At 38.6% G+C, this 26,749-nt stretch overlaps 1 protein-coding gene across 1 annotated transcript in view; it reads left to right on the top strand.

Annotated features, from left to right (window-relative positions):
* Slk (STE20 like kinase) overlaps positions 1 to 26,749 on the top strand; it is a 60,221-nt gene that overhangs the window by 20,459 nt on the left and 13,013 nt on the right. The window contains exons 2-12 of the mRNA XM_036171948.1: positions 2,538 to 2,702; positions 5,196 to 5,244; positions 5,560 to 5,709; positions 8,287 to 8,359; positions 8,500 to 8,694; positions 9,800 to 9,881; positions 11,675 to 11,803; positions 12,111 to 13,457; positions 15,012 to 15,142; positions 15,944 to 16,067; positions 20,357 to 20,536. Of these exons, the coding sequence (XP_036027841.1) occupies positions 2,538 to 2,702; positions 5,196 to 5,244; positions 5,560 to 5,709; positions 8,287 to 8,359; positions 8,500 to 8,694; positions 9,800 to 9,881; positions 11,675 to 11,803; positions 12,111 to 13,457; positions 15,012 to 15,142; positions 15,944 to 16,067; positions 20,357 to 20,536 (2,625 nt within the window). The remainder of the gene's footprint in view (positions 1 to 2,537; positions 2,703 to 5,195; positions 5,245 to 5,559; positions 5,710 to 8,286; positions 8,360 to 8,499; positions 8,695 to 9,799; positions 9,882 to 11,674; positions 11,804 to 12,110; positions 13,458 to 15,011; positions 15,143 to 15,943; positions 16,068 to 20,356; positions 20,537 to 26,749) is intronic.

The following is a 26,749-nucleotide window of genomic DNA, read 5'->3' on the forward strand; positions in this document are numbered from 1 at the left end:
AGCTGCAAGATCTGGGGAAGCTTGTTAACTCTTGTCTTAGGGTTTCTATTGCTGTGAGGGGACACCGTGGCTAGGGTAACTCTTAATAAGGAAAACATTTAATTAGGGTTGGCTTACAAGTTCAGAGGTTTAGTCCATTATCGTCATGGCGGGAACCATGGTGGCATGCAGGCAGACATGGCGCTAGAGAGGTAGCTGAGAGTCCTACATGTGGATCCATAGACGTCCGGAAGAGAGCAACACTGGGCCTGGCATTTGAAACCTTAAATCTGACCCCCAGTGACACACTTCCTTCAGCAAAGCACACCACCTAACAGTGCTGCTCCCTATGCACCTGTGGGGGCCATTTTCATTTAAACTACCACTCCTGTTTGTCTGTATTCTCCTTTGAAGTGGGGTAATAAAATATCTGGTGTTCTAAGGATTAAGTAACAGTAGTAATAATTATAGCTAATACTTTTGAATTCTTACTGTGTACGTCAGATATATTAAATGCTTGTATGTATTTTAAGCATGGTTAATATGTATTATCTTAGTTCTCCCAAACCTGCAAAGTGTAGGTAAATTTTACTGGTGATGGAACTAAAACAAGAATTTTTAAAAAGTTGCTGTAAGCAAAGCAGCTTGGAAGTGGCTGGCAGCAGCGGAATGTGAGCGCTGGCAGTTGAGCCACGAGGGCAGTGAGCGCTGTCCTCTTGGCATGTAAAGCACTTAGCCCTTTGCATAGCAAGTGGGATTCATTTATTTTTTGAGACAGGATCTTGCTTTCTTTGTAGCTGTGGCTGGCTTAGAATTCACTGTGCAGACTGAACTGGCCTCAAACTAGTGTTGGTTCTCCTATCTCCGCCTCCCGAGTGCTAGAATTGCAGGTGAGAACCACCTCACCCAGCCTGCATAATTTATATTTATGTTTAAGTTGCCTTTTAAAAACAGTGTGTAAGAGAATGAGAAACTACAGGCTGGGAGAAAATATTTGCAGAAAACGTCAACTAAAGGTTTGAAAACTCTTAAAACTCAATAATTAGAAATTAAAAAACACAAAACGTGAACAGCTACATCACCAAAGAGGATATAGAGAGAACAAGTAAGCACTTAAAAGATGTCCCACATATGTCTGTAGGGAATTATGATTTGAAACATACCCATAAGACTGTTGGTAATTACACAGACACCACTGGGATATGGAGCAGTATTCTCTTTCATTGCTAGTAGGGATGCAAAATGACACAGCCACTTTGGAATCCAGTGTGACAGTTTTCTACAAAACTAAGCCCACTGTATGTTCCTGCAGCTATGTTGTTTGGTATTTACTCAATAAGTTGAAAACTATCCATAATGAAACCCTCACCCACATGGTAATTCATAATTTCCAAACTTGGAAACAGCATGTATAATTAATTAGGTGAAAGGGTAAATAAACTGGTACATTCCGGCACTAAAAAGAAAGAAGCTATCAAACCATGAGAAGACCTATAGGAACTTTAAACACACACACACACACACACACACACACACACACACACACACACACGATAAAAGCCAGTCTGAAAAGTCTATTATTCTTTGTGTCATTCTTGCATAAAGAAAAGGTAAAAGCAAGGAGGTAGTAAAAGATGAGTGGTTGTCAGCAGTTGGGAGGTAGAGGCGAATAGCTAGAGCACAGAGGACTTTTAGGGCAACGAAATCTTTCGGTATGATCAAATGGTTGTAGCATGAATCTTAGAAGGTCTCATTAATAAAAACAAACCTGGAGCCAGGTATTGGGGTGACTGCTGAAAGATCAGAGAAACAGAACAAGTCACAGCTTCCTCACCTCGCCAGTTCCTCAGCTGATCCTATTTCCTGAGACCGGAATCCTCTGTGTCCTCATCTGAATGGGTCTCAGCTGAATTGCTGCTCAAAAGCCTAAAAGCTTAACCAGCCAAAAGCTTCTAGTTTCTGGTCTTAACTAGCTCTGGTTCCTGGTCTTCACGCCTTATATATCTTTCTGTTTTCTGCCCTTACTCCCTTGGATTAAAGGCTCATTTCTTGGGATTAAAAGCGTGTGTCACCATAACTGGCTGTTTCCAATGTGGCCTTGAATTCACAGAAATCCAGAGGGATTTCTGTTTCTGCCTCTGGAATGCTAGGATTAAAGGTGTGAGTGCCACCATTTTCTAGCCTCTGTATCTAGTGGCTGTAATGTTCTCTGACCCCAGATAAGTTTGTTAGGTGATCAATATTTTGGGGAACACAATACCACCACATGGTGGCAACATTTCATTACACAGTGTTAGATCCCATAGAATGTGAAGCACCAAGACTGAACCCTAAGTGAGCTGTGCATAAAAGTGATAATGGTATGTTAATGTAGGCTCATTGCCTTCAGCAGAGCAGGTGTAGACTGTGAGGTGGGGTTGTGGGGGACACAAAGGAACTTTGTGCTCCTCTTCAGTGTTGCTGTGAACCTAACATTTTCTTAAAAAAGAAAAAAAAAATTGAAATGTAAAAGCAAGCATTTAAAGTGTGACAGATATTTCTGATACTTTCATTTTTAGGCCCAGAATAAAGAGACCAATGTTTTAGCTGCTGCAAAGGTGATTGACACCAAATCTGAAGAAGAACTTGAAGATTATATGGTTGAGATTGACATATTAGCATCTTGTGATCACCCGAACATAGTCAAGCTTCTAGATGCCTTCTATTATGAGAACAATCTTTGGGTAGGTAAATTCCATTCCTTTACACTCATTTTGTGTGCTGCCTCTTCTGTTTACTTACTTGCACTACTTGATTGAGCATTGATTGAGGGTTGATCTGCCAATGAGAGTCATTAACAAGATAACAATCCTCAGTTTCAGTGGATGTTCAGTTTTAGTTTCAGATGTACCATTGCATTACCATTGTTTAACACTGGATCTAGGTGGGAAAGCTTGTTCAAGGGTATTAAAATTTCCAAGATATGTTTGTGTTTGTAGTTTCAATTTAAGTATTAAATATTTTTGAAGGATTGTTTCTCTCTCTCCCTTCCCTCCTTCCCTCTCTCCCTCCTTGGCTTTTTGAGACAATGTTTCTCTGTGTAGTTGTGGCTGTCCTGGAACTCACATTGTATATAGATTGGACTGGTCTCAAACTCAGAGAGCCACCTGTCCTCTGCCTTCCAAGTGCTGGGATTAAAGGTGTGTGCCACCACTGCCTGCTGAAGGTTTGTTTTTCTATGTGTTATTTATAATTTTTATCCCAAAGTTTTTATAAATCATACAATGCTATAAACTATGAGAAATGTTAAATTTTATATTAGTCTCAACTTCACTGCATGATGAAGTGGTTAAATTATATACATTTTGTTCATTTTTTAAGAAAATAGGTATGAATAAAGCAATAATATTTTAATATTTACTTGAACTAATATAGTTTTATTAGGAGCTTTTTCATAAATTAAAAAATATTGATTTATATTTGTGGGTGTTTTATCTGCATGTATGTCTGTGCACCATGTTCATTTCTGGTTCCTATGGAGGCAGGAAGAGGACATCAGATCTCCTGGGACTGGAGTTTCAGATGGTTATGAACTGTGTGGGTCCTGGGAATCAAACCTGGGTCCTCTGGAAGAGCAGCCAGTGAGTGCGCTGTTGAGCCATCTCTCCAGCCTCTCAAGAAAGCTTTTTTATAAAATAGAGTTTTAGATGTTTTTCTTAGAACAATGACCATATGGCTTGAAATCAAAAGGCTATTAGACCCATCTGCTGCCAGTTAGGAGCTTGGTTGGCTCAGCTCACTCTTGAGCCTGTGTTTCTCTGGGGGATGAAAAAATATTTAGCTCTGGAATTATTTTTCAAATCATGTAATGAACTTGAAATAAGTTGTAATCAGCAAGCACTTATAAAAATATTGTAGTAGCCTGGTGTGGTGATGTACACTTTAATTGAAGCACTTGAGAGGCAGAGGCAGGTAGAGTTCAGTGAGTTTGAGTCCAGCTTGGTCTGCATAGTGAGTTCCAGGACAGCCAGGGCTATGTAGAGAGATCCTGTCTCAAAAAAACAAAAACAAAATAAAAAATTTTTAGCAAGAGGGAAGATATATGAAATTATACTGTTTGCTAAAAATATTATTTTAAAAAAGTATAGTTATTATTGGTATGGTGTCTCTAAAATACTTGTTCAGGGCTCTAGCCGAATATTTTTAAGTATTACAAGAAAAACTCCTAGACATTTTAACAAGTAGACCTTTATTTGACACTATTGCAAAATAAAAATTTGGTTTACTATGAGGTACAATTTAATGGGAGACGTAGATATAAACAAAATAATCATATTACAAAATTATAGCTAGTACCAGTGAGAAGATCAGGTACATGACAGTGATAATTGAGTTTGAATCTGTGCATTGTGTCTGCCTGCCTGCCTGCCTTCTCCACCCCCACTCCTCTTTTTTAAATTAAAATGGCTGGAGAGGTGGCTCAGTGCTTAAAAGCATGTACTGCTCTTGCAGAAGACTCAAGTTTGATTCCCAGCACCACATTAGGTAATTCCCAGCTGCTTGTAACTCTAGCTCCTGGAGATCTGACACTCTTAGGTCATCAAGAGCACTTGTACTCATGTGCACACATCCCTGCAGAAGTATATGAACATTATCATAATTTAAAAAAATGACTCTTTAAATTAAAATAAATCTTCCTTTTTTCAGGATTTATTTATTGAAAGTTAAACAATATATTTGGTCACTTAACATTGTAATAGTTACTTGAAAGATGAAGGAAATAAGATATTTCAGTGATAAAATCTTTTAAATGTATGAATAATATTATAATAATTAAATAACCTATATTTGGTAATATTAGAAAAGGATACTAAAAATTGTTATTTATAAAATTGGTCATGACTAAGTATGGTGAAACATACCTGTTATCAGCCTTTGGGAGTCAGAGGCAGGAGGATTGCAGATTTGAGTCTAGCTTGGGCTATAGGAAAACCTGACTCAAAAAATAAAAAAAGAAGAAAAGGGAAAGGGGAGATAGGGTGTACTTGTATAGCATGTTCTCCTATGCATGCTCAGAAGACCGTCCCTTAAGACTTGTAACTGATGACAAAGAGTCCTGCTTGTTTAGCATGGCACTGTTCCTATAGCCTAGATAAATCAGTAGCTTTTCAATTATCTGTCTTTGCTACGTTTCTGAAAGTTGGTATAATCACAGACACATTTTTGTTTGTGTGCAGATCCTCATTGAATTTTGTGCAGGGGGAGCAGTGGATGCTGTGATGCTGGGTAAATACCTCTGTTCTTATGTTTGCTTCTTAAGTTGTTCTCAAATAGAAAGACTTCAACCATATGTGTACATATACGTAATTTTAGAGTTTAGTACATTAAGAAAATCAACTTAATTATATTTTAGATAAGTATAATTCTGAAATGTCATGTTGAATATTCTATGTCAAGAAATTAATCTTTGTAGAAATTTAGCTCTTTTACAATAAATGATGTTTGACAAGATCACAGGGGTAGTACTGAAAATATTTAGTTAGCTTTATGTTTTCATTGTATAGAAATATATGCATGTATTTTTTCACTTTCTCCTTGTAGAACTTGAGAGACCATTAACTGAGTCCCAAATCCAAGTAGTTTGCAAGCAGACTTTAGAGGCTCTGAGTTACTTACATGACAATAAAATCATCCACAGAGACCTGAAAGCTGGCAATATTCTTTTTACCTTAGATGGAGACATTAAATTGGGTAAGTTACTCAAACGTTTGAATTTGTGCTCAGAGATTTATTCTGGAATGTAGTGACTTGATGCTGTTCTGGCCTACCCAGACATATAAAACAGGGAGATTTACTCCCAGCTGCTCTTGTAAACACTTCAGTGGTTAAACATTCCCCAGTTCTTAGGATTCCTAAGTACATGCACCTAATGACACATAAAGGGAGTAAAAGATGGTGTGTTTTTATTTTCAGAAGTAGAGACTTGCAAAACACTAGTTAGAATTTTTTCCTGTAAATTTTTGAATATAGATTTAACACTTGTAAATGTTCTGTATTTGAGTATAATATAATATTAAGCTCAATTTTATTTTTATTAAAACATACCTAATAGATTTTTTTTGTTCCACATTGTTCCACCCAGAGCCTTGCACTTTGTGAGTACTCTGTCACTGAACTAATCCCCATCCCCAGCTTCTTACTTTATTTACTGACATACTTATTAAATCAAGTAACCTTAGGTTTGAAAGTAAAATAAGTTTAAGGACTAGCATTTAATTGGGTCTTTGATACCAAAGGAATAAATGATGGATGTCATAAAAAGAATTAGATGTAGGTTTTAGACTGAAGTTTGTCAAGTTCACACATAGACACACAAGTAGAAAATAACTTTTCAGAAGGGTTTTTAAAAGAGACAATTAAAAAAGAGACAATTGAACAGTGCTGTCTAAAATTATGATTTTTAAAAAAGTAAAGTTATTCAAAAGCCATATTGATTCCAATGATTCTCACTATCCGATTTTATATTGTCACAACATGTGACATCAAAATGAAATATGCTGAATTTTATCCTTATTGTATGATAAAGAGATACGGAAATCCACAAGAAAAGCCATATAAGTTTTTAGATACAAGCTTTGAAATCAGTGCTTAAGTGAAGAAATTAGACTTGTCCAGGCACCCTTCACAAGTCCTTTCACATGCCCAGCTGATTTCAGCCCCCACCCTTCCCCTTCCCATACTTTATGTTGACTTTATCATCACTCATTTGTGTTTCTTTACAGTTCAGTTATTCCATATTTATCTCTGATTAAATTTGCTCATATGTAAATTTCGATTTTTCTTTGGCATCTCTATAAATTACACATTTCTTCTCTATTCCTTTCTTTACATGGTAGCATGCATTCTCATTGAAGTAACATTGTTCAACCAAGAGAGCAGTATTTAATTGTTTGGAGGCAAAAAAAAAAAAAAATCATAATGATTTGTGACCTCTCCGAAGTCCACATCATGTAAACAGATACACATTTTAATATGTGGTATTAAAATTCCCAGTGAGTGGGACGATTAGCAAAATGTTCCTAAAAAGACTCCTTGAGGAGGTAGGAATGAAAGGCAGAACATTGAATCTGGCCACTAGACTTGTACTTGCTGATCACGTGGTCATGAGATTTCAGTTTCTTTCTGTATTTCCTTGTTAGTGGATGAAGCAAAAGCTTGGTAATACTTGGTGAGTCTCAGTTTGATGCCTGGATAAGACCAATGGTTGTGTATTGTTCTATTAACAGTGTAAGGCCTGCCTTCTGCTTTGGTTATGGTTCTTTTTTTTTTATTACTGGGTATTGAGTCCAGGGCCTCACATGTGCCAGGAAAGCACTCTACCAAGACCAACATCCCAGGCTTATTATTGAAATCCACATTTCTTCTTTGATTGAGGCTGCAAAATGAATTATACCATTTTTTCATTTGTTATTTTTGATAACTTTATAATCAATTAATTCTTTTCATTCATTATAAATTAAAACCAATTTTTTAAGAAGAGATTCTCTTTAGTTGTTTATTTGGAACAAAAGCAAAAGAAAATATTTTATTTAGTTTTTAAGATAATTAGTTGCTTCTGAGTTCTAAGCTAAAATGGTAGGCTTACCCACTGATAAAGTTACAGTGCCGATGTTATTTATATATGGTTTTAATTTAAAGTGAACATTTTTTTTTTGTTTTCAATTCTGAGGAATTTGTCATTATTACTATCATTTGAAGATGTATCTAGATGGTGGTCAGTGTATTTGTGATGGAAAATTTGGCAATTTCTTTTAGGAGGTGGTAGAAGGATGATGATTGAGATTAATGTGGTAGAGGCTGGAGAGGAGGGTCAGTGGGTGAAATGCCTGCTGTATTACCTGGGACCCTGTAACACGGATCCCAAAAACCCATGTAAAAGCTGGGCCTTATGATGGACGCCTGTAACCCTAGTGCTGGGTTGCTGGAAACAGGAGGAATCCTAGTGCACCCTAGCCAGCTAGTCTTTCCAACATGGTGAGCTCCAAGCTCACTAAAAAGTAATATCTCAAAAGGTTAAGAGTAGGAGAGGAAGGCACTTGACATTGACCTCTGAACTCCATGAGCACATGTATGCACTACATGGTACACACAAAAATTAAAAAAATAATTAGAATGGCAGAGAAACCATTTCTCTTTCTGTTGTGTTTATCTTTTAATAAGGTAGGCTTTAGTAAATACTTGAAATGCTCCTGTCTGCCGTTCCATTAAATACAGTTTACCATACTTAAAAGCGGTCATTAATGTTACTGTGTGATTATTTATTTCAAGCGGATTTTGGAGTATCAGCTAAAAACACCAGGACAATTCAAAGGAGGGATTCCTTTATTGGCACACCATATTGGTAGGTATTCATTTTTATGAATTTATACTGTTAGTTGGGTCTGCAGTTATTATTTTGTCCACATATAGTCATTATACTGACTATAGTTTGTAATAACTGTTAATTAAACATCTTCACTTTTTATTTTTCCGTCTTCGTAGGATGGCTCCTGAAGTAGTCATGTGTGAGACATCAAAGGACAGGCCTTACGACTATAAAGCTGACGTTTGGTCCCTGGGTATTACATTAATAGAAATGGCTGAGATAGAGCCACCTCACCATGAGTTAAATCCAATGCGAGTGTTGCTAAAAATAGCAAAATCTGAGCCCCCAACATTAGCACAGCCGTCAAAGTGGTAAGCTCTTTTAAACAAAGTTTTTAAAGAACCAAAACTTGATGTTGTGTTCCTTTAGTTTCAGTTTGGGAAAATGGCACAAGGACTATGAGTGAGGAGACGGAGGTTGGCCCATTTCCAAGACTTAAGGACCCGGGAGAGTGGCTTGGTGACTGAGAGCCCGGCACCTCTGCTCCTTACAGAGGACCTGGGTTCAGTTTCCAGCACCCACATGATGACTCACGCACTTTAGGTCCCGGGGCATCTGATGCCCTCTTCTGGCCTCTGGGTACTAGGAACACACTTGGTTTGTGAATGCAGGTGCTCATATCTGTACTACATAAAGTACAAATACCTAAGAAAGACGTAAGGATCCTGGAAACCATTGTAAATCATTTCCCTTTTGTTAGACACTGAATGAACTGGGTCTGTGTGGACAAGACATTTTCTGTACTGTATATTGATGTGTTTTTGTGGAACTTAGGGTAACAATTTTTGTAACGTTTTGATAACTTGTAAAGGTATGGCTGCCTCTAGTGATTACCTGCTTGCTGTAGAATAATCCTTCTGTATGTACACTGGGTCAATGTATGCTTCAATTACTGGTTTAACAAACAAGCCAACTGGCCAGTAGCTAAACAGGATAAAGTTAAATGGGAAAGCCAGACTGAGAACGCTGGGACGAGGAGGGCAGAGTCAGGGGCCACCAGCCAGACGGAGAACGGGTCGGACATACGAAATAGGATAGAGATAAAAGCTATCTGCGAGCCTTAGGGCAACACATAGATTAATAGAAATGAGTTAAGTTGTAAGAGCTAGTTAGTAACAAGCTTGAGCTATTGGCTGAGCATTTAAAACTTATATGAAGTCTCTGAGTCAGTTATTTGGGAACCTGCTGTCGGTTATTTGGGAGCAGGCAGTCGGGACAGGAAAGCTTCTCCTACAATCACCTGTGTGCCTTGTTACCTGTATGTCTAGTATTTACAGAGTACATTTAATAAGATCTTATTCATACTAAATCAATACTAATCTATACTAAACATAATTTATTAAGGAATCTAGTTTGATTTTTTTTTAATAATGAGAAAGTAAAATAAAACGCCACTGTTGACATTTTATTCTGCAGGTCTTCAAATTTTAAGGACTTTCTAAAGAAATGCTTGGAAAAGAATGTGGATGCACGGTGGACTACATCTCAGCTATTACAGGTAAGATGAGGCTAGCATGATGTCACCAGGTCAGAGTGTTTTAACATTGTCTCTAAAGAATGCTCTGCATGTACATGTGCATTGCACATGTGTGAGCACCACACACACACACATACACATACATGCACACACACATGCGCACACACAAATTATGTAAGGTGGTTAGATAAATTTGATTTTACTTTAAAGCAGGGTCTGTTCCTTATATTTGAGATAAAACTATGTCAAATAGTATTATAGATAAACAAAATAACAAATCTTAAGGCAGTTGCTGTAAGGATGTATGTGTGTAATGCCAGTATGGTACTGTTTTAGGCTGACCTGTTTATCTGAGGAGAGGGTGTGGGAAAAATTGCCTTGCTGTGTTCAACAAGTATATCTCTCTGTCCTACAGCACACTTCCCAGAATTTCCTTGCTCCTGTAGTTGAAGATCTTAGCCTATAATAGACTGTGTTAGTCAGGGTTCTCTAGAGAAATAGAATCAATAGAATTAATCTCTCTAGATGCAAACAGGTTTTGCTAGAATGGCTTACAGGTTATAGTCTGACTATTCCAGCAATGGCTGTCTCCTGATGGAAAGTCCAAGAATCAAGTAGTTGTTCAGTCCACGAGACTGGATGCCTCAGCTGCTCTTCAGTATGTGCTAGAATCCCCCCAAAGGCTCTAATGCTAGTGAAGGAATGGACAAACAGGCAAAGAGCAAAAGCTTCCTTCTTCCATGTCCGTTATATAGGCCACCAGCAGAAGGTGTGGCCCAGATTAAGGTGGGTCTTCCCACCTCAGAAGATCTGGATTTAGGGTAGGTCTTCCCATTTTAAATGATTCAGTTGAGAAAAATTCCTCCGAAGTATACCCAGCAGTTTGGATTTTAGTTAATTCAGATGTGGTCAAGTTGACAACCAAGAATAGCCATCACACAGACACTGTTAAGAGTTGAAAGCCCAAAGATGAGTGAAATGTCTTTTACTCAGTGTTAGCATTAGTTAAAAAAGCAAAACTAGATTTGTAGATACTTTTTAATGAAGGGCTTTGTTAATACATTGATGAGATTTATTGTAGATACTAATGTAAAAAATCTTGTGTGCATGTGCCTGCTTTTCCATGCTACAGTGTGAGTATGGTGGTCAGGGGATGATGACTTTCAGGAGTTAGTTCTCTCCTTCCACTCTGGGTGCTGACTGAACTCAGGTCCTTACTTTGGCAGAAGCACCTTTACCCACAGAGCCATCTCATTGCCCTCTTTTAGTTACTTGTAGAGAAGTGATGCTTAAAATTAGAACGTTCTTTAAATTTTAATTTAAAAATTATCTATGAAGTTTTCAAACATACAGAAAAACCAAATGTAACTTCTACTCAGTTACAAGTTGTTTTCATTTTTGACAAATTTCTTCACATCACCAAAATGAAACAAAAGACAGGGGCTGCAAGCTGGCTCAGTACAGGTCTCTGCAACCAAGCCTGGCAAACTGAGTTGATCCCTGAGATCCACCTAGTAGAGAAAACTGACTCTACTGACCACCACATGCACACATGCAGACACTAACTAAGTAATAGTGTTATTAAAAAAAAAAAAAAACTAAATTGTACAAAATAAAATCCAGTTCAGACAGTCTTAACATTTGTTCACTCTCTTCTCCCTCTTTCCAGGTATATGTTTGCAGTTGTGTATGTTTTTCATATCCATAATTCATGTTTTTGACACAGAAGGATCCATTTATATATGAGATTTATAAGCATTTCAGTTGTCATTGAATATACTTTTGTTTTTTTTTTTTTTTTTAATAATTAACAGCATCCCTTTGTGACCGTCGATTCCAACAAACCAGTCCGAGAGTTGATTGCTGAGGCAAAGGCTGAGGTAACAGAAGAGGTTGAAGATGGCAAGGAGGAAGATGATGATGAGGAAGCAGAGAATGCTCTGGTCAGTGCCACTCAGCGTGTTTCATTTGGTGGAGGGGGTTTGAGATGTGGTGCGCGGTGTCTGAGGGACACATGAGGGCAGTACAGACCCTTCGGTTTTAGAAGTGAACTTGGTTACAAAGTTCTCCTGTCACCTATTTCACCATGCTTCTTATTGAAGACTCACTTTTAAGGGTTTTTTTGTAGCTTCAAGTTTTATAGAATATAGTAGCTATTAAATATTTCACGTATGAGTATAGATGTATAAAGCTATTTGGATGACCATCTTGTCATGTTTTAATACTAATGATGCATAAAATCTTTTTTAGCCGATACCTGCAAATAAACGCGCCTCCTCTGACCTCAGTATTGCCAGTTCTGAAGAAGATAAACTTTCTCAAAATGCTTGTATTTTGGAATCTGTATCAGAAAGAATAGAGATCAGTACTCCTGGGGATAAATTTAGCAACAAAGTTCTTAATGAAAAACCCTCCACTGATGAACCTCCAAAGGCTGTGAAGGCTGTTACTGAGCACACGGATGATCCTAACTTAGAAACTGTGGCTGAACTCAATGACCAGCCAGTAGGAATCCATGAGAATGGGAGACAGAAGAGACCGAAGCTGGAAGCTCGAGCTGATACAGAAGCCCATCCCACTGTGGCTGTTAATTCAGTCAGTGAAGGGAATGAGGGGAATATAGTAACTTCAGAAACAGACACTGACCATCTGAAACCAGAGGAAGACAGGAGGAAAGACAACCAGGAGATACTTGAGAATAAATTTATCAAACCTGAAGAAATCAAAAATACGCATATTCAAACAATGGACTCAGTGTCTCAAGAGACTGGAGAAACTGAGGCAGATTTTCAGGCAGTTGACAATGAAGTTGGGTTTACAAAAGAAGATGCCCAAGAGAAACTGGGAAAAGGTGACAAAACTCACCAAGTTGTAGTCAGTGAGGTAGGAACACATGAGGCACTAGATGCTGCTGAGAAGGCTCCTGAACACAGCAGCAAGGATGCCCAGAGTGCTGATGGGAAGGAAGTAGTGGAAGGAAACCAGAAGTTAGAGAAGCCCACAGAGAGCCCTGAGGCTGGTGGTGCTGAGGAAGAATCTTCTGTTCAAGAAAGAGTTGAGAATGAAGAGCTAGGTCAACAGTCCGTAGTGTGTGACGGTGAGGGACTGTTAATCAGCACTTCAGAGACCACACAGGCAACCATTGAGGAGCCAGGAACAGATGAAGTGGAGCAGGGCAGTGAGGCCCATGGCATTGAGGAGACAGAGAGACATGCAGTGACTGGCAGTGCTGAGGAGCAGGCTCTAGGAAGTGAAGCTGAGGCAGCCGCTCCCGAGGGAGAGTTGGAGAGAAAGGAAACTGCACAGGAAGTGCCAGTGAACCCAGAGCCCCAGGCTCCTGCAGCATCACAGCCCAGTGAGCCTTGTCCTGTCCTAATACCCAGTATCAACATTAACTCTGAAAACACAGAAAATAAAGGAGAAATGGGTGCTTTACCAAAACCTGACACCATACTGCCACAAGAGCCTGAAAATGAAAAGGGAAATGTTGCTGACTCGGGGACTGGGTCTGCTGTGGAGACCAGCGGCAGCGACTTGAATCTGTCCATCTCTAGCTTCTTAAGCAAAACTAAAGACAGCGGGTCGATGTCTTTACAAGTGAGTGTGCCTGGGGCTTTGTTTGCGGTTTGCTTTGTCATTTTAGTAATTTCTAGTTCATTGCTACTTTAAATCTGTGTAATAATAACTCTGTGGATTCTTTCGGGATCATAGGCCTTAAGAAAGAACTGGAAATAGATTCTGGGAATAATCTTTAAGATTATTAAAGAATTTATTTAAAGAATATTATTTAAAGAATAATCTATAAAGATTATTTTTCCAAACTTGGGTAGATAAATAGGTCAGGGTAGTTTCTTGGTCTTATTTAATTTTCCTTGCACATGTCTGAATGCAGTTTTAGCAAGTGTTACTGCTACCCCAAAGAAAGAGAAACTGAAAGAATTGTCTCCTTTTAAAAAGCATTTTAAGGTGTGAATCATCCTTATCCACTGGCACCTGTAGATGGCCAGCTTTGTTTCTTTATTCCTAGCCATTGATTGATACTGCCATGATAAGCATCATGAGAAAACAAACCCCCAAATACCGCCCTGCACTTGGAGCCCTTAGAGCCTAATTCTCAAGTCTTGTGTGCTTAGGAGACACATGGCAGTTATGTAGAAGCTTACGAGGCTCCTGTGTGTCAGTGTATGTAGTAAGAGAGTATTTTTTTAAAGTACATTTTACTTGTTACTTTGAATGTTTGTGGGTGGGGACACGTGTGCCATAGCAAGCGTCAGGAGGTTAGAGGACTTGTGGGAGTCAGTTCCCGCCTTCCACCGTAAGTACTTCTGTGAGAACTAAGGGAGTATTAATTGTAGACACCTTATTGTAGAAGCTGAAGAAATTTGTGAAGTTTGTAGGTGAAGAAAGGTGTATATATATTTAAAGCACATCAGCGTTAAATTTTAGAGGGATGCTGAGGAGACTGCCATAGTCCTGGTTTGGAGGGGAACATGAGGACCCTGAGAGGTTGTTCACAGGTGCCAGGGGCAAACTTGAATTCTAACACATCTCTAATTTAGTGCCTTTTCTTCCAGTTTTCTCTACTCCTTTTCTCTCTCTCCTTTGTTCCCTTCCCTTTCACCCTCCCCTTCTTCGTCCACACTTTTTCTCTCCATCATTCTCTCCAGAGTCTTGCTGTGGAGTGCCCAGCCTCTCGTCACACTCCTGAGTGCTGGGCTCCCTAGACTTTCTATACCCCATCCCGTCCCCAGTAAACCAAGGAATTGTCTATTTACTCTGTTTACTAATATAAAGTGTAATGCTGAGAACCTACAACAGTGAAAGTTGAAGAAAAGTTTAATATGTGAAAAGTCATCCTGTTTATTTATTTGTATGGAATTTTTATTACTGCTATACCTATTATGTAGTGTCATAAAAGTTGTGTATGCACATGGCCACAATGCCTAATTTCATGTAAAGTTTTTTTTTTTTCATCTGCAAAGTTGAGTGTGAGTTCTCAGCTTAAGTATGATGTAACCGTTGCACAGATGACTTCTACTGCTTTATGTGTGCAGTATTCATGGCTGTCTAGGCATTTTTATTTTTAAAGAAGAAAATATCTTCCAGGTACAGTATTTATATAAAACCTAACCCAAATGAAATCTCACTCAGGAGACAAGAAGACAGAAGAAAACATTGAAGAAAACACGCAAATTTATTGTTGATGGTGTAGAAGTGAGTGTAACAACGTCAAAGATAGTTACAGATAGTGACTCCAAAACTGAGGAATTGCGGTTTCTCAGGTGAGTAGAGGAACACATGTAATGAGTATATATAACAGTATATAATACAGCATGAGTTTAAACCTCTTTTCTGTTTCTGAAAACTATGTAGAATAGAGAAATAAGAGTAAATTCTCGGTTAGGTTTTGATTGTTTGAAAAATTATTTTTAAAGTTTAAAATCTTACAGTTAAAGCTTTTATTTAAAGTATTAGGTGGGATACCTTGCTCAGCCTTGATTGAGAGGCAAGGGGCTTGGTCCTGCCTCAACTTGATAGGCCAGGCTTTGTTGACTTCCCATGGGAGGCCTTGCCCTCTCTGAGGAGTGGATGAGGGGTACAGTGGGGAGGAGAAGGAGAGGGAACTGTGATTGGTATGTAAAATGGAAAAAAAAAAAAAAAGGATTACTGTAGATGGAAGTTTTCCTGTATCCCGCAGCCTCTTGGTCCCAAATAAACACTCAAGAGACTTAATATTAATTACAAACTGTTTGGTCTATGGCTCAGGCTTATTGCTTGCTAGCAATTACATCTTAAATTAACCCATTTCTGTTTATCTATATTTTGCCACGTGGCCATGACATTACCAGTCTGCTGACATCTTGTTCCTTGGGCTGCTGGATGGTGTCTGCCCTGACTCCACCCTTCTTCTCCCTGTCTCTCTGCTTGGATATTCCACCTGGCTCTTATCCTGCCTTACCATAGGCCAAAGCAGCTTTATTTATTAACCAATAGTAGCAACCCATATTCACACCAACAGAAAGACCATGTCACAGCACATTACTCCAAAGTATAATTTGCTTCTTTCTGTTCTACGTTGTCAGGCGTCAGGAACTTCGAGAGCTGAGATTTCTTCAAAAAGAAGAGCAGAGGGCCCAGCAACAGCTCAATGGCAAACTGCAGCAGCAGCGGGAGCAGATTTTCAGGCGCTTTGAGCAAGAAATGATGGTGAAGTCTTGGATTTTGTGTTATTTTGTTAATAAATGAAATCTAGTGTTTTAAAAACAGTCCTAGGAGTAGGCTATGGAATTTGCTCTCTGATGATGAGATTTTTCCTGGTTTTGTGGTGTACCACTCTAGCCTCTGTTTCTGAGGTGTTTTGGATGCTTCTTAAAAAACAAAAACTTCTTCAAAGGGATCTCCAATCCCTGTCTTACTACCAGTTTTATAGTGTACCAACTTTCATTTGAAATCTATTATAGGCTGGTAGATTGTTTACCAAGTTTTAGATATGTCTGTTACTGAATGCTGCTTCAGTGTTCCAGTTTCATCTTTCAGTTTACAATATTAAGGGTTTTTTAAAAAATATTTTGAAATTAAAATATTACATAATTTTCCTTTTCCCCTTTCCTCTCTCCAAGTCCTCCCATGCACCCTTCTCCTCCTTTAAATTCATGGTCTCAGACTTTTCTCTTTAATTGCTGATTTGCGTGTATATTCCTAAATATATAAATATAGCATATTCTGTGTGTATAATGTTGCTTATATGTATATGGTTTCAGGTCTGACCACTCGGTATCAGATAACCACTTGGGCTTATTCCTGGGGAAGACGATTTCTCCTACTCTTGGTTTCCTTGGTTTCCTGTAGTTCTTAGTCTAGGGTTGGGGTCCCATGGGATTCCCCCTTCCAGGTTAGCATTTTCCATTGATGTTGTGGTCCTTCAGAAATTGTTTTGGCAACTATATGGTTGAGACTTTGTGGGTGTAGTTTTCCCAACATTTTTGAGAGACTTGGTCTTGCAGCAAATGTCCTGGTCCTCTGGCTCTTACCACCTTTCCATCCCCTCTTCTGCAATGTTTCCTGAGCCTTAGGTGCAGCTCACTTAGGGCTGGGCACCACAGGATCACTTGTTCTCTGCATTTTAATTATGTGTCGTTTTCCTATAATGGTCTCTATCTGTTGCAAAGAGATTTTTGTTTGTTTGTTGTTGCGAGGTGAGAGCTACAGTTATCTGTAGGTACAAAGGTAAATATTTAGAATGCACCCAGGAATTAATGCTGGGTTTGTAGAGTAATGGTTATAGTTCCTCCTCCAAGTTCTATGACCATAGGTAGGTTGTCTAAGTTTCTAGTACCAGGCATGATTTCTCTCTTGTTGAGTGAGTCTTAAGTCCAATTATAGAGTTGTTTACCACCAAAATAGGAGTGCCACTATGATTATTTTGCTGTGCTGGTTCTTCATAGGTGTCATAGCTGGGTAGGACAAGGAGTAAACTTGCTCGGAGCCTTCTGGTACCATGAAAGCTAGTCCCTTAGGGAGGAGGCTTTCAGGTTAGATCCAGCTTGGATTTTCTAGGTCTTGTGTATGAAGTGCATGGTGTCTTCAACAACAGGAACTTACCTTCAGCCTCTGGGAGGCAACCAAGGCAACAGCAATAACTTGCAGTGTTTGGAAGTCTCTTGGGCTCCCCTGACCAACAGCTCATAAGGGAGCTTCTCATGCCTGGTATTGGGGTTTTTGCTAGATTGTCTGTGGCTTTTAGGGCGACCATTGTCAGCCCAGGTGGGAAAATTTCATTTAGACTATGTATGTATATGTATACACATAGACTTAGATGTATTATATGTGTAATTTTAGGTAAATAGGTAATAAGGACTTCTTGTGACTTTTTCAGACATCCTTACTGTTATGCCTTATCTTCCCTCTGCTGTATTGACCTTACTCCCACCTCCCAACCCTCCCCCAGCCTCATTTTTCCCATTTCCCTTCTAACTACGTTTGTCCTGCTGCTCTCCTCTCTACTGCACCTTTCCTTCTCCCATAGTCCCTTGCTACTTTCCTGGCTTCTGGGTTACTCTAGATTATATACTCATATCTGGAGATTTGAAGTTAAGAGCCACGATGAAAGAAAATGTGGATTTGCTTTCTGCGATGACTGGGTTAACTCACTTAATATAATCTTTTCTATTTCCATCCATTTGCTTGCAAATTCCATGATTTCACTTTTCTTTATAGCTGCATAGTATTCTATAGTGTGGACGGACCACATAGTGTTCTATGGTGTGGACGGACCACATAGTGTTCTATGGTGTGGACGGACCACATAGTGTTCTATGGTGTGGACGGACCACATAGTGTTCTATGGTGTGGACGGACCACATAGTGTTCTGTGGTGTGGACGGACCACATAGTGTTCTGTGGTGTGGACGGACCACATAGTGTTCTGTGGTGTGGACGGACCACATAGTGTTCTGTGGTGTGGACGGACCACATAGTGTTCTATAGTGTGGATGGACCACATTTTCATTATCCAGTTGTCAGTTGAAGGACATTGAGGTTGGCTCCATTTCCCAGTTGTGAGTAGAGCAGCCATGAATGTGGCAGAGCAAAAGTGTCTGTGGGTAGGTCTGTGAAGTAGGTGGCAATTATCTGTCAAGTCCTTTGGGCATATACCAAGGAGTGGTGTAGCTGAGTCCTGTGGAGATTTAGTGTAGCTTTTTGAGGATGCTCCACACTAATTTCCATAGTAGCTGCAGCAGTTTGCAATCCCACCCACAGTGAGTGAGGGTTTCTTTTTCCTCCAGATCCCTTCCAGCATTTATTGTCAGTTATTTTCATTGGTCTTTTCTGTTCTGATTGGGGTACGATGAAATCTCAGGGTTTTTTTAAATTGCATTCTCTAATTGCTAGGGTTGACGATACTTATTGAAATATTTTGGCTACTTTTTTTTCTTCTTTTGAGAACTTTGTTTGGTCTCAGGCCCGTATGTGAATAGGTTGTTTGTTATCTCCACTCTTTGTTTTTTGAGTTCTTTATGAATCCTGTATATTAATCCTCTGTCAGAATTAGAGCTGGCTAAGGATTCCCTCCCATTCTGTGGGCTTCCTTTTCAGCTGATTGATTGTTTCTTTGGCTGTTCAGAGGCTGTTTAGTTTTATGAAGTCCCACTTATCAATTGTTGGCCTTAAAATTCGTGGGCAAATGGGGTCCTACTCAGAAGGTCCTTTCTTACACTTTTATCTTGGAGAACACTGCCTATGTTTTCTAGATTCTAAAGTTTTAAGGCAATCTGAAGCAGTTGTTTTCAAGCCTGACTGAGTTTTAGAACTTGTCAGCGACTTTTCACAATTTACTTTTTTCACTGGCTCTTAAGTTAGCCTCTGTATCTACGTCCCTGCTGTTGTAGAAAACAGTGCTGTAGTACTTGTTGCAGAGGCCTTCAGTTCTCACTGTGTTCACAGTTGGCAAGGGAATTTAGGAATGTGGTACAAAATTTCAGTTATCTAGTTTAAAGTTTGTAGCTAGGCCATGGTGGCGCATGCCTTTAATCCAAGCACTCGAGAGGCAGAGGCAGGTGGATCCCTCTGAGTTCGGGGCCAGCCTGGTCTATAGATTGAGTTCCTGGACAGGCTTCAAAAAAGCTACACAGAGAAACCCTGTCTTGAAAACACAAAAAACAAACAAAAAGTATGTTAGAAAAGATAATTTAAAATAATATTGAAGTTTAAATTATAATCCTTTGCAGTTTTGTAATGTGTTGAGGACTGTTGTGTGGCATTGTTGGTTTTATGTTCGGTCACCACAGCAGGTTCCCAAGAAAATAATGAGAAATATTCTCACTGAGTGCTTTTGCAGTCCTTTTATTCTGTTTTCCAGAATTTTAGAAATTGTGTTTTTTCTGTAATTTTAGATTTTTTTTCTGAAATGTTTTCCTTTTCACTTTCTTTTATTTTTGAGGGTTTGTTGTTGTTGTTGTTTTGAGACAGTGCCTCACTCTACAGTATTACATTCCTGCCCCCATTTCTCGGGTGCTAGAATTACAGGCATATGCTACTATACCTGGCTTCACCTTACTTCTTTCTTTCCTTCCTTGCATACTTTATAATACGTATTTCTATATTCAAAATTACATAGTTGCGGGACATTTACCCACCAACCCCACAGCTCCCCAGAGTTTTCTTGAGTGTGGAAATATTAGATAGAAGGATTTAGAGTGTGGAGATAAACAGATAGAAAATAAAAGATAGCCTTGAGAGGGCCTAGAACCTATTCCAACCGACCCTATCTCTACCCTGGGGTATTTATAGAAACACCAAGGGGTGGAGCAAAAGACCTTCCCCCAGCACAGTCAAGTGCAGGCCATCTCAGACACCTGCACTCAGGCCCATGGTCCAATCATCCCCTCTATGCAGACTTCTGGGTAAAGCCACTAGGAACCTGAAAATAGGCCCCCAAGTATAGTTACTTGAATATTTGATGAATTAGTATGGTAACAGACTGCATTGTTTTACAGAGTAAGAAGCGACAATATGACCAAGAAATTGAGAATCTAGAGAAGCAGCAGAAACAGACAATTGAACGACTAGAACAAGAGCACACGAACCGCTTGCGAGACGAAGCCAAAAGAATCAAAGGCGAGCAAGAGAAGGAGCTGTCCAAGTTCCAGAACATGCTTAGAAACCGCAAGAAGGAGGTAATGTTGCTACAGTTGTGAGTTATCACAGCTGTTCTTTAAAATGCAAATTGAAGACTATCTAAGGAGTTAGGAATAGTAGCTGGTAACTGAATAGCACTCATTCATTCATTCCTTTGTTCTTTATTTCAAACAGTGATAGGCTGGCAGTTGGTGAGGTCAGATATTATCCTCATTTTACTGCCAAGAAACCAGGAATAAAAGGGGTTTCAGTGGCTTGTCTCCCTTAATTTTGATCCAAATCTTCAGATAAAGTCAAAACTGTATTTTATTCTGCCATTCCCTCTTATTTATGGAATATTTAGGGCTTTTTATTTAGAAATACTTTTTCAAGAGAACTTAACCTCATTGGTATTTACTGGTAGCAACAAGAATTATCGTTTACAAAGTACTTGATGTTTGAATTTTTCTCTATTAGGTTTATTGATTTTCTTAGACATTTTGCCAAGCAGAAACTGAATAGCTTGATATTCAAAAAAGCACAAGACATATAATTATAAAAAGGTTTTGGTTTTTCTGAGTTGCTTCCATGTTGTTATAGAGCTGATTGTCATCAGCTCTTAAAGAGGCTTCCCATGTACTGTCCTTTTGTCCCTAGATTAAAATAAAATACACCCAAGCAATTTTCAGTGATAAGTTTATGACTTGTTCTACATATTCAGTGCAAGAGAAGGATTTACATTTTCAGGATATAAATAAACAACCCCAGGGAAAATAATTATGATCAGTTCTATTAGGTTTGGAAGAAAATGTCTCAACCGAACTAGGAAATGTATTTTCACTTTTGTTACATGTCTCAGTTACCAAGATTTTAGCATTTGAATTTAGCATTTAATTAGGAAGAAAACTGAACACCATATTGTTGAATCTTAAGGATGTGTTCGAGTAGGACTGAGCAGTAACAGCAAGTACTCGATGCCTCCCTTAGGTCAACCGTGCACACTGGTGTGTAGCCTCATTCGCTGTAGCCGCCATTTCTAAAAGGTTGTTTTGTTGTTGCTATGCCTTATATAGAATTGCTTCATATACCATGATAAATGTCTTTGTTAGTTAAGAAAAAATCTGGGTCATTTGTTGAGAGACTAATCTTTGTATCAGATGAAATTAAAAGATTTAATTCCAGATGAATAAATCTGTAGTTACTGTTTTGAATTTGGAGAGTTTTAGCTAGGTTTGAGATCATGATGTATTTATATTAAATAATCTTACTGTGTATTTTTTCCTCATTGCTAAACTTCTTGCATTTGGGGAGTCTCTTGCTTTTACTGGTGATTTGGTTTCATGAGGAATTACTGATGGGAACTTTAAAGACACTGTTAAATCAAAATCAGTCTCTTTCTTGGGTGCCAGTGACATGTGGTGACTTGGAATCTGGGCTCTTTGGGTGCTTGTACTTGTAAACACATGCTTGTTTTTCAGATCTGGATTATAGATCTTTTGATGGGTGAAAGTCACATTTAGGGTTTTGGTAAAAAAGAAAGAATTTAAAGATATACTTCATTTAAAAACATACTTTGTTGTAAGAAATCATAGTTTACTAAATTTTAAGAGTGTTTACATTACTGATTTTAAAGTTGACTAGTTTGGCTTCAGTTTTCACCAAAGAGAATATATCCAGTCCTTCAGGAAGTCATCAGCTGTATTCATTTTTGTCACCCCATGTAAAAATGGCATGTTTTATGGAAAAGTGTAGTTCATGTATTTTCCTGTGTCCATTTGAAGTCCCACTTCTCCCTCCTACCCCGGTGTCCTGAAGTGGCTCAGCTAGAGCTGTCTCTTTGGTGTTGTCCAATCCGCTGTCCAGTTTGCACTTCGTAAATGGAGTTAGCTCTTCATGTGTTTAGCGGTTCAAACAGTATCGCCAGGTCTGTAATTTCTTTGTAGCTTTTGATTTCTCAAGAAGGCAGTTGAACCTGTCACTTTTACCTCAGCCCTAGTGCTCTGAGGCTCCTTAACTGATTGGTACGTGGGGATGATCAAGCAGTGAGTGGACCTTTGCATGCCAGGTCCTCCTGCTCTGCACTGAGATTAAGCATCTTCTATCTTTTTATCCTTTCCCACCAACTAACGCTTATGCTAATGCATGTTGGAAGGGATCTTCTAACAACTTTAATTTTGACTTGTAGCTTTCTGCTCACATACGCACATGCTTTCCATGGAGGAAGTCTTACTTCCCCACCCCCTGCATGCTTATACACTAGGTTATAAATGACGTGGAGCAAGCACCTAAAGAGCTGAGAAAAGAGCTCATGAAACGAAGGAAAGAGGAGCTTGCACAAAGCCAGCACGCTCAGGTAACGGCAGCAGCTTAGTGCTACTAAAAACAGCAAGCAGCCTTTTCTCTTGGCTCAGGAAACCATGGTTGAAAGAGGAGATTTTAACTGTAATTATTATTTAATGTTGGACTTTCTCCATCTGTAGATACCCAGGATCTTCTTTTTTTAAATAATGCTGAATTTATATTTGGTCACATTAAAATTACTAATATGAAAGTAATTGAAATGTTTGGAAAGTTGATTCCAGATAAAAGAAACAAATACGTTAATGTAATGGCTACTGTTACTGATTTTTATCACGATGGAAGCCTATGTTTTTAAGAAGTGGTGCCAGGGCTTGGTAGACAACCTTTAGGGCAGAGGTGGGGGTAGATATGTAAGTCTCTGCTTAGAAAAAAAATGCCTATTAGTAAACCTTTTAGAATAAAAATGGTAAATTTTATTATTAAATGGTATTTAATTACTTTTAAGATCAACAACATTGTCAACTTTAAAGACAAATTTTTAGTATATTATTGACTTTTGATTTAGAATCCAACAGCTAAATGGGCAGAATATTGTTACGATATGAATGAATTAACTAGATAATTGAAATTTTAACAGAATTTTCCAGTTACCACAATGTGTTACCACAATGTGTTATCCTTTTAATGTGGTTTTATGTAATAACAAAAAAAGTGATTCCTAAACTTTTAGACTTTATAGGACCCTATAAAGAAACACAGAAGAAACAAAAAATCCATTAGGGACCATGGCATATACTGCCATTGAAGTGTGTGTGTGTGTGTGTGTGTGCGCTAGTAACATTTTTATATTATGAAAAAGAAGAAAGCTGTGATCTTAGAATTTATAATTTTTAATAAAGGTAGTTGAGTTGAATAAAATTAGTATTTTTCTTGCCATAAGGCTCTGAGACATTTTGTCTTGTCTTTTGAGGATGTCTCGTTGAAGGATATAGTGACAGACATAGCATTTGCTGTGTGCCTAGCACTTATTCTGATGCTCCACATATATGAGCTCAGTCCCATAACGACATCACCCCGTCTTAGCAGCGAGGGAAAGGAAATGACTCACCCAGGGACACATCTGGTAAAACCAGGCTTCTCTCCCCAACAACTTCAGCTGCATGTGCATACACTGGATTGCCAGACAGCACACCATGCTGCTCTCTTGTCAAGGCTGCTCACTCAGCCTGGTCTGGATGCTCCTCATCTGGCTAGTGTTTATTGTGAACAAGTGAAAGGGAGACCTTGCCAGCTACGCATTTACTTTTGGTTAGTTTAGATTTCAAACTAGGTAATAAATAATAGCAATATAATTTTGTCTTAAAAGGACTGTAATGGATGGTTTTTAGTTCCTAAAGTATATCAAACTTAAGAGTTGAGAATAAGAATTTATTGTTGAATGAATTGAGTGATCCTGTACTCTAATTTTAGTAAAAAAAAAAAAAAAAATGACTTTCCATGTAATTTGGGGGGCTGGCTTATGTTTTCCTATGAAAGAAATAATTAATGGTAAATTCTTCCTGTAAATTTAGTGGAGTTTAGAATGTAGCGCTTCAAAAGTCTTTAAACCTTTGATAAATTTACTAAAATTTGGTAATTTTACAGTCTGTTTTAGACTGTTTTCAGAGTGAAGTCATAGCTGTGCAGCCATGGAGCTGGCACAGAATTTGACACCTAGGCCCCAGGCTTTCAGACTATTCCTAGAAGCCCTTATTCAAGGGAAGGGTTGTAGGGCCGAGGGTCTTGCTACTGTGTGGAAAAGAGGACTTTTTCTGTTCCTCCTTGTTCCACCCTTCCCTCCCCTGTTTTTCTTCCTTCTCCTTCTCTCCTCCCTTCTGTTGTTTCTTTCATATTTCATTTATCTGTGTTTTGTTGGAGGGCAACATTTTTTGAGAGTCCTTTCTTCTTTCCACATGTGGGGCTTCGGCAGGTGCTGTACCCACTCTTAGGCCTAAGAGCTGTCTGTCTCTGTCTGTCTGTCTATCTATCTGGACTTTTAAAAATAAGTAACACATTGGAGTTTGGAAACCACTGACCTAGTTCTCACCTTTTATTCTGTAGATGGGAGATAAGTCCCTCTGTTAATTAATTTGACCTAGTCCTGAAGGTCGACATTCGTGCAGTTATTCTTTCCGTTTACACAAAGTCGTCCAGATGTCTGTTTTCTCACCTGGGAGGTGCACTGTATTCTGATCCACAGGGTGTTGCTCAGGTCATGATTCAGTCTTTTCAGTTGTCATCTTGTGCAGTGTTCAACGCCCAAATGCAGGACGTAAGTCGGCGTGCTGTGGGAGGTGCCTTCTGTTTTACTTGTGCTTTCTTTGACTCACATGTGCCTTTCGTTATTAACTTCATTGGCTGAAATGTAGACTATGGAGAGCTGATGCCAATCATAACAGTAACAGTAGTCTGGCACACACTTAGCATTAACAGTGTTCTTCAGAGTTTCCATATCTGGTTCTCACTGGCACCATCCTCATGTAGGGATGGAGTACGTCCTTTCTCCAGATGTGGCACATGGGCACGGAAGACTAGTGATCTGCTACAGACCCTGTCTCTATGGCATCAGCAGGAGAGCGGGAAGCAGAACACTTGCAGTGGAGGGCTCTATTTTTCTGCCTCTTCACCATGCATTCTAACTTGAAATTTTCGTGATTTTTAAGAAAAGTAAAATACCTTCCTGGTAGAGTTTTGTAAACTTTGCACATGTGAGAAATTGAATGCTGTGATTAGATTTTTATCTTGGTGTGAAGTGACATTTTGATTACATACAATTTAGATGTCTTGATTATGGATATGGTCAGAAAAGCCATGGTAAAAGGAGTGATTTAACTTCCGTTTAATTTGTCTCCATTTATTCAAATTGTCAATAATAAAGTGTTGTTATTTTTACTGTAGTTTGAAACTGTCTGGAATTCCAAACTGTATTCTTTCTCACAGTTCCCATAGGAAAGGCTAGCCAATATAACATGGTAATTTTTGTTTGTGATGTTTAGTATATACTGCTGGAGTAGATAGAATACAGCTTGATTTCAGCCATTTCTGTTTCCCTCACTTCCAAATTAGATTAAAAAAGCAATTGGCAGATGCTTTTTTTAAACATGAAATTATGATTTATAATCTCTTTTCTGATCATTACCATTTTTGAGTGAGTCTGTTGAGTAAGTGATCAAATTTCATACAAATAGTCCAACTCATCATAACCTTTTCTGATGGTTGTTAGGACCCAAAGCTGCCGTAGTTTCAGTACTTACAGTTAGTTAACCGATGATAAAATTACTTATCAGAATTTGAACTTGTGCTTTTAATGGTCACTGACTTCATAGTGTATGAGGCCATTTTTAGAAACGATTTTTGGCTTTTTTAGTTTGGGTTCTTTTGTTGTTGGTTTTTGTGACTTCTACTGATAAGCTCATAGGTATTTTTAAGGGCAGAATGAAATCCATGTAGACTTTTTAGAATGTGAAATTTCTCTTTTTTTTTTTTTAAAGATTTATTTATTTAGTATACAGAAAAGGGCGCCAGATCTCATTACAGATGGCTGTGAGCCACCATGTGGTTGCTGGGAATTGAACTCAGGACCTCTGGAAGAACAGTCAGTGCTCTTAATCTCTGAGCCCTCTCTCCAGCCTATGAAATTTCTCTTCGGTTCCTAAGAGCAATTTCTAGTTACGAATTCCACTTTGAATGTATTGTATTTGGCTTTTGACGTTGAGAAATTTAGTGAATGGGCAATAATATTAAAATTACATTCATTTGAAACAAAGAAGTGTATTAATTTGTATATAAGGGTCTTTTTCAGGTAATTTTTAACTTTAATGTAAACTACTTGTGTGGTGCCCTCCATCTAGATTGCCATTTAAATCCTGCTTTCCTGTTGAGCTGTGGGGTCCTGGCTCTTGCTAGCTCCTCTCAGGAAGTACTCCCACACT

Source organism: Onychomys torridus, chromosome 1, assembly GCF_903995425.1.
Source record: "Onychomys torridus chromosome 1, mOncTor1.1, whole genome shotgun sequence".
Classification (NCBI taxonomy): domain Eukaryota; kingdom Metazoa; phylum Chordata; class Mammalia; order Rodentia; family Cricetidae; genus Onychomys; species Onychomys torridus.